This window comes from Diadema antillarum, unplaced genomic scaffold (genome assembly GCF_040938485.1).
Source record: "Diadema antillarum isolate AM-2024a unplaced genomic scaffold, OU_Dant_1.0 scf00000180, whole genome shotgun sequence".
NCBI lineage: Eukaryota > Metazoa > Echinodermata > Echinoidea > Diadematoida > Diadematidae > Diadema > Diadema antillarum.
The window spans coordinates 2,103,002-2,111,872 of record NW_027271069.1 but is presented as its reverse complement, the minus strand read 5'-3'; the positions used below and the strand labels follow the sequence as shown (position 1 = coordinate 2,111,872).

At 38.5% G+C, this 8,871-nt stretch overlaps 1 protein-coding gene across 1 annotated transcript; it reads right to left on the bottom strand.

Moving 5' to 3' along the window:
• Positions 1 to 443: 443 nt before the first annotated feature.
• LOC139723084 (uncharacterized) lies at positions 444 to 4,914 on the bottom strand. Its single transcript, XM_071634353.1, has 2 exons — positions 4,375 to 4,914; positions 444 to 3,698 (listed from the first exon to the last, which is right to left on the bottom strand). The coding sequence occupies exons 1-2, from the start codon at positions 4,656 to 4,658 to the stop codon at positions 3,041 to 3,043; spliced, it is 942 nt and encodes a 313-aa protein (XP_071490454.1). The 5' UTR covers positions 4,659 to 4,914; the 3' UTR covers positions 444 to 3,040.
• Positions 4,915 to 8,871: the final 3,957 nt, after the last annotated feature.

Genomic DNA, 8,871 nt, shown 5'->3' with positions numbered 1-8,871 from the left:
AACTTTATATACTTTTTGAATAAAGTGCACATTTCGTCGACCTGCTACTGACGTATGTTGAGGGTAAAATTATTCCCCTGCCTTCTGAAAGAGAGAAGTCGAGTGTTCTCTTGTTATGCGAGAAAAATGGAAATATGTTGAATTTTCTTTATTCTTTCTTTATATCGTTGTACTTATGTGGCTTCCCAACCTATAGTAGTCTTTTATCCAGCCGTGACTGAGCAGAAACTTCAAACATTCATAACTTTTTAATGGATTGTCCGATTTTGCTCAAACTCTCATTGATGTGTTCTACTAATATTGCTGCATTCACTCAACCCAAATGTTTGTGAAGGTGAACTTGTCCTTTAAGATTGATTTGGTGACATGTTTCACCTTTTTTAAGTTGTAATTATAAAACCAAAGGGTGCGACTTTTTGTTGGTTTTGTGATGCCGGGTCACATACAGTGTATTAATATGTTGTATTTACAGAGTGCAGAATTATGACAGCGGGTTTGCATTTGGCTACTGAAATATCTGCAGACCGGAAAGAGAAATGTGAAGTCCATGACGTGCTCACGAATACTCTAATTGCATGGAAGCACTTGGTACTACAGGCGTTCAAAAGTGCACGCTTGGCACGAAAATGAAAGAAACAAGTAAAATTTGTGAAGCTTAAATTCAGTTTTTCAAGTTAATATGTATGGTAAATGTTTCAAGCTAATAAGATGCCTTCTAATAACAAGAAATCTAGATGTTGAACAAAATGCGCATTACCAAAACTTATACAAAGTACTATCAAACAACATAATAATAATTGTCATAAACTTCAAGCATGGAACCAGAACGCAATTAACATGAAAACATAGCTATGCATTTCTTTAACTGATTTCTATTCAGATAATTTGTGGCCATCACCCCCTTCATATCTAAACGTAATGACGAACAGTCTTTATTTTTTTCCTTTGTCAACCCATGTCTGTTGCAAAGGCCGTGTCACACCAGCCTTGCGTGCGACTTGCAAAGAACAATTTTGACTACCCGGAGGTCCCCGTAGATGATCCGCACATGACAGTACCTAGCATGTATCTCAAAAGTAGTCGCCCGGAGGTGCGCACGCATATTTTTTTACCCGCAGCCGTGTTTAGGCCCTGTCACACCTTTCCGGGCAAGCTTCTCGGGCTTGTTACGTGTAGGGAATTTCTAGCATACCGGACATTCCTGAGGGCGGAAAAGGATTTGTGCGAGTCAGCGCATGTGTCTTACTTGCTGGACGCGTTATACTTGCGAGTATACTGTGTGACCTCTGTACCAGTCGCGTGGGGGCTCACAACTCAGTGAAGGAATTCCTCTAATGGAATGGCTGAAATCTCACAGAATTTCATTATCTTGGCTGCATACGGGACTGCGAAGTACCTGCCTGGGAATTGCCTGGGAAGTACTGCCGCTAAGGGTCTCCTACTGGCGTTCTGCGTGGACCTCTACGGGCATTCCCGCGACTCACCCGGAAAAAAAGTTTTGGTCATGCTCAAAACTTGGCTGCGGTTAAATCGGACTTGCGTGAGCACCTCCGGGCAACTACGCGCAAGATACTGTCAGGTGCGGACCAACTGCGGAGAGATCCGGGGAGTAAATTTGTTTCCCCGCAAGTCAAGCCGCAGAAGTTCCCCCGTACGGTATGACAAGGCATGAATGAAAATTGCAAACATTCTTGTTCGCTCGCTGAAAATCTTCTACGTGCTTGAAACTACCTCCTCGCCACAAGCCCGCGTAGCTTGCCCGGAATGGTGTGACACGGCCTTTAAATGCAAAAGAAAAGAGAAATATTAATCACTTTGACATACACAAATCCAGATTAGAAATTACTGGTGCAAGGTGCCCAATATCTTTACTTTTGTTGAAAAAAGAAAACAAGAAAAGGAGGGATATTGAACTAAAATCGTAGAAGTTAGAGTTGTATAGTGAACGGACGTTCATGATGGTGACAACATTTAAACAAACTATTTGGTACATAAAGACTGCGAGTTTATCTTAGATAACTTTATTCTAAGTTAGATACTAGGTGCGATACGCACATGTATAGAGTACAGTTGCAACTTTGTGAATGAACAAATGCTCAAACTCTATTAGCTTAGAGAAGAATACAAATGGTACATGTCAATATCAAAATGTAAAGAAAATAGACTGTATCTTCAGATCTTTATTTTCATTTTGGATCGGCAAATTCATTTCTGTCATGGTTCATTAGGCCAAGACATCATGTCAGCTTTCAAGAATACGAACACTCCTTACTTTTATGACATAAATCAACATTCTCAAACTTAAAATAGCAAGCTATTCATCTATAAATATCCAGCGCAGAGATATCGAGCGGTAATTGCTCGGCGAGTATGTATTTTGTTCTAATAATAGTAATTCGTCTCTATTTTGAGGTTTGATAAGTCATAGAGGTCACACTGTTCCAAGACTGTCGAAACACTAAGTGCTATATGCGGAGAGTACAAAGGAATGAGTCACCATTATCAATGCAATGTGTAAACAAACCTTGAACGTGTATAAACACTGAACTTATATCACTTCTCTGCAACAATATTGCGACAAATGGAATCAGCATCAAAGGAATCATACTAATGATTCTTCTAGCTATTATAAAGATAAAGGAAATATTACATGTACACAGAGAAACGCTAGTGCAATCTATGAAATTTGCATACTCCAGCAAACTCCTTCTTGTTCAGTGACAATAATTATGACGTCGTTACAATACTTACAATACATTTCAATGACATTGATTTGATAACATAATAATGAACATACATGTCTGTTGAATAAGCTCTTCATTTTGGTAAACAAAAGTAGGATTTTACTTTCTTGAGGAGCTTTACCGTTCAGTAAAAGTGTCACACTCATTTCACTGGGAAGTAAATATCATGTTTGCAAAATTCTTGTCATTAGTTGTGTATACTATGAATTCTCTTTAATTAAAATCTATTTCAAGAGGACCATTTTACTATTTCATCCATCAGGGAGATATATAGATAACGTTAGACCCCGAACGGTCTAGGCAGAAATCTGCAGTCGATGACGATACATTTCGTCGTAGAATGGCATCGCCTGCTCTGCGAGCTCTACCACGTCTTCGGTGAGCTGCTCCTTGGCAGGAACAGGTGGCGCTTTGGTGAACTCGGAACTTTCCATAGATGGACCCACGAGAATCTTGTTGCGGTACAAAGTGTCGGACGGCCACTTCCAGGCAGTAGCTACTTCCGGCGAGGGGTTCCATTTCAGCAAAGATTCGGAGTAAGGGAAACCCATGGACTCGCAGTATTTGGATACCACCTGATGTGGATGGTTGAGGAGGTCGGCAGCGTCGAACACCATAGGGGACGAATCGATGTTTTCCTTCACGTACTTCCACATGTTATAATGGTTTTCGAAGAGGTCTTCGATGTAGTAGTCTTGGACGTAAAGGCGCAAGTCATATGCGTCCTCGGTTTTATGAGACTCATCCTTCAGGATGTTGCTGGCAGACAGTTGCCTAAACGACGCCTTCCGGAAGGAGTTAAAGACCAGGAGAGGATGTCGAAGTAAGAAAGAGTGTTTGTAGCCAGTTGGGAGATACTTCCTGGCGTCGTCGACTTTCATCGACACGCTCTCATCCTTCACGAATACGTACTTGCTGCCGGATTCCTCCAGGTCCCTTTTCACGTTTGCATACCTGTTGATGAAGCAAATTGCTGAAACTATAGTCTGCACTCACTAGTAAAAAAAGTTCATGATTCTCTTCATATATATATATATATATATATATATATATATATAGCAGTTTAATAAAAAAGAGCAATAATGTTCACAGGAAAAATCCTGTCATTATAGCGGCACGTCATAATTATGAAAGCTAAGAGTATGGCTTCTTGCAAGCATCCTTAACCTAATCGAGATATAGATCTTAATCTCCATAATAAATAATTAAAAATGAATGCGGTAACTTAGTCGTTCCAAAGCTACGCATTTTGGACACTAAGACACGAATTGATTAAAATTCATATTTCAGCTTTAGTGTTTGACATTATCGTCTTTCAGCTAAAATTGCACTGGCTTTGCAATGGCGGCCTATACAGAAAACAATTACGAAAGATTGAAAGAAGTCAAATACCAACAATATACATGAGTATGAAGTCAGAACAAAGTCAACAACAACCATATTCATCCCCCTCTCTCTCTATCATAATATATCAAATATGTGTATATATGTGTGTGTGTGTGTGTGCGTGTTTGCTCCGAAGTATACTGAAATCCTTGGCCAATTAACAATGTTTTTTCGTACTTTTTGATCAGTGAATTTCTTCTCTCTCTCTCTCTCTCTCTCTGTTTTCTTTTATTCTTAAACTTACGGTAGTCTTTCTGTAGGGAAGTAGCAATTGAAAATCTTCTCGAGATTCTCAGACGCTACTTTGAATTCCTTCGCGTGACCCTCGTAGCACCAAGGTAGTTCGGTGATACCTGCTTTCTTCATTTCTTCCCTGGCAAAGTGCGAGAAGCCGAAAGGCTCTATCCATACTTGGCAGCCGGGAACACCACTCAGGCATTTAGCAAAAGCCGTGGATATCATGCGAGGAGTCATCCACAGGATAGCCTTGCCCGTAGGAGCGGGATTGCTGGTTGGCTGACTAGCCATCGTTACTACGAAATCGGTCGCTCAGGCGAAATCACCGCTTACGTTGTATCTCGCTGCAAAGTCTTCTACTGCTATGCGCAATGCAACGAAGTCTCGAGTATCTTAAACACTCAGTAAGACCCCTATTATCAACCTTTAGACCCAAAATGTCACAACCATTAGTTTATGACCACACGTAAAGCAGAAAGTGAGTCTTCTTACAAGTCACGTATTTCGCATGAAGTCTCAAGGTGGAAAGTCTGCAAATATGCATGTCTGTTCCGTTACGTCAACAAAATGTTCCCGTACACACAACATACTCACACACATATATAAAAATAGTCACATGTTAAAAGAAACAGGGTTCTGATATTCGACACGAAATATGGCATACAAAGGTCCTAACCATGAAGGAGTTTGCGACTTTCCGAAAGTGCAGAAACGTATCTGTTCCGAACGGCACTACCCATACAGTGAAATCCCCTTATAACGAACGCGGTTATAGCGAAATTCCAGTTACAACGAAGTAAAAATTCAGACTGCAACATTATCCGCTCTATGTATTTCTATTGGTTATTAGTTTGTTCAGTTATAACGAAATTTCGATGTAACGAAAGAAAACTGTCGGTCGCGCGGACTTTGTTATAACGGGAATCCACTGTACTTGGCAGCCGGAACACCACTCGGGCACGTCAAGCATTTAGCAAAAGCCGTGGAGATCATGCGAGGAGTCATCCACAGGATAGCCTTGCCCGTAGGAGCGGGATTGCTGGTCGGTTGATTAGCCATCGTTACAACGAAATCGGTCGCTCAGGCCAGATCACCTCTTACGCTGTATCTTTACTGCAAAGTCCTCTACAACTATGCGCAATGCAAAGAAGTCTCAAATATCTGAAAGGGATTGTATAGTCCTGGTGGAGATGAGAATTGAGCTTTTAACTTGTTGTGAGATACCAAGAAATCACTTATGAAATAGCACAGAGCATACCATTTTAAGAAGAATCCAAAGTTTGTTAGATGAAAATTGGTTTTGCAATCCCTGGGACATCCATTAACAAAGTAAGACAAAGCGATCGTAAGAAAAGGTGTGTCCCGTTATTTATTCGGAATGCTCTTTTTTTTTTATATCTCAGCCATTCTAAAACCGATTTTCATCAAATAAATGTAGAATCCCTCTTGGAATTACATGCTCTTTCACATTTCATGAGAGGTTTCTCATTTTCTCACCAAAATATTAGAAACTTGAAGTTAGGTCTCAACCAAAAGTATACGCTCCCTTTAACACTCAGATAACTTTCAACCAATCTATAGACGCAAATTGTCCCGACCATTAGTTTATGACCACACGTAAAGCGGCAAGAAAGTCTTCTTTATTATATACAAGTCACGTAATCCCTTACCAGTGTTTCACAACAAAACTCAACATTGATCACCTGCATATATGAATATCTGCTCCGTTATGTCAACGAAGGGTTTTCGTATACACGACACACTCGCTCACATACCTATATTTAAAAATAGTTACACATTGAAATTCTGAGTGACGTTAAGCCCATCCCACCATTTTTTTTTTTTTGCTTTTTGTTGTTGTTGTTGTTGTGTTTTGTTTGTTAGTTTGTTTGTTTGTTTTTGTCGGTGAAACCAGTAATGGTAAATTGGGAAGAAGGTGATGTTCCTTTCTAGTCTTCATCGATTCCGATAACTTGACTGCCAAACTTGATTTTATTCACGAACACATGGATTGATCACAGTTTTTAATTTCAATACTCCTGATATTAAAGAGTGAAATACGTGTAATAATTTATTTGATTCTAAATAAATAATGAAATTACATTGTCTTCCAAGAGATATCTGTTAGGCAGATCTCATTTGCATCAAAATCAAGTATCAGCTCGGGCGTTTGTGAGTTAAAATAAATATATAGGCTTATAATCTTCTGTGTTATGGTATGATTACACAACACAGCCATTTCATTACTCATATCATTCATACTATTCAACATGAACATTGCGGAAAACTTCCATAATAAAAGGCATTAAACAAACTTGTTGACACCAAACTCTGCTCTTTATTTTTAAAGGAGAAAAAAAAAAACAGTTGTATGGTAGTGAGATGCCTTCTAAGAACTCGAAGACTACATGACGTTGAACATGATGTACAGATACCAAGGCATACAGTATCAAGCAAACTAAGTTTGGTTGTCTCAAACTTTAAACACAGTAGCAGAAACGAAATAAACATGAAAACATAATTATGCCTTTCTTCAATTAGTTTCGATTCAGATAATTTGTGGCCACCCCATACACTTAAACTTAATGACGAGCAGACTATGATTGTTTTTTTTTTCTTTAGTCAACCCATGCCCGTTATAAGCAGGAAAAGAAAGAAAATATACATCATTTTAATACAAATTCAGATTACAAATTACTGATAAAATGTGCCCAATGTCTTTACTTTTGTTTAAAAAAACAGAAATAGAACGATATTGAAGTAAAATCATTGAATTTAGAGTCCTATAGTGACCGGATTTCATGATGGTGACAACATTAACGAACTCTTTGGTACATTAAGACTCCAAATTAATCCTAGATATAACTTCATTCTAAAGCACTACTAGGTGCGATACCAAATACATGTATCATCTACAGTCGTAACTTTGTGAATAAAGAAATACTCGAACTGTTGTAGCTCACTAGTGAAGAATACAGTACATCTGTATATCAAAATGTAACGAAAAATTGAGGAGATTGGCAGACAAATTTCTGTCATGGTTCATCACAACACATCACCACATATCAAGTCATCTTTCAAGAAGAGCACTTCATACTTTGATGACATAATTCAACACCTTTAAACTTCAAATGGCAGGCCATGTGTCTATTTATATCCGGCTCAAAGATATCAAACGGTAATTGCTCAGCCAGTGTTGATTTTGTTCCAATGATAGTAACTCGTCTCATTTTACAGTTGTGATAAATCTGCAAAGGGCACACTGTTCCATTATACTCTCGAAAAGTGCTATACGAATTGTTCAAAGGAATGTGTAGTCATTATCAATGCACAATGTAAACATACCTTGTACGTCTTAACACTGTAATTAGGATGTGTCTTCTCCGCATTATACGGGCGATGGGAATCAGCATCATAGATATTATACTAATGAGTCATCTAGATACACCTAAATGAGATCTCACGAAAGGCTAGTGCAGTCTAGGAAAGTTGCAAACTCCAGCAAACTCTCTCTTGTTCCGGTGACAACTATTACAAGGTAATTCTATAAAATTGACTTGATACCCTAAGACTGCCCCCCCCCCCCCCCCCACGGAAAAAAGCAGTAACTGACATTTTTATGAATGTTTTTTTTTTTGCAAAAATGAATAGTTTACCCAATGCTCTTCAATGTTAATAGCTCAGTTTCGCAAAAAAAAAAAAAATGAATGTGACCAAAAATGCAATTTTTCACTTTTGCAAAAACACAGTAACTGCATCCAGTTGATTCAACTTTGCAAGTTTCCCCAATAGTAGAGCGGTTAAGCCCTCAAAATCACGAGAATTGTGCAAAATTTGACTAAAGCATGAAACTTTCACCAGTGTTTATAGTAAATACCATAAGATTTATTTTAAGATCGGGAGGTAAGTCTGATTTGACCTCTGATGACCTCCAGAGGTCAATGGAATTTAGATATCAGAATATTGATGTTTGGAGACATTTGTGAATGATAGATGTGGTTATGTTGCACTAAACATACATTTATACTACAGAGAAATCATTATCTGATTCAAAAGAGCATTGAAATGCTTTTACCTTTGACCTCTGATGACCTCCAGAGGTCAATGACCTTTAAATACCAGAATATCGATGTTTTGAGACATTTGTGAATGATATATGTGGTTATGATGCACTAAACATGCATCTATACTTCAGGGAATCCATTTCCTGACTCCACAGAGCATGGACAGGTTTGAACCTTTGACCTCTGATGACCTTTAGAGGTCAATGACCTCAAAATATCATAATGTTGATCTATGATGTCATTGGTTAATGGTAAACATTGTTGGGATGTACAAAACAGGCATAATCGTATCTTTCTTACAATGAAATTGTCTTAATATTCTAAAGAGCAGACAGGTTTCTACCTTTTACCTCTGATGACCTTGAGAGGTCAATGACCTCAGAATATCAGAATATTGAACTATGACATCATTGGTTGGTGATAAACATGGTAAAGATGTA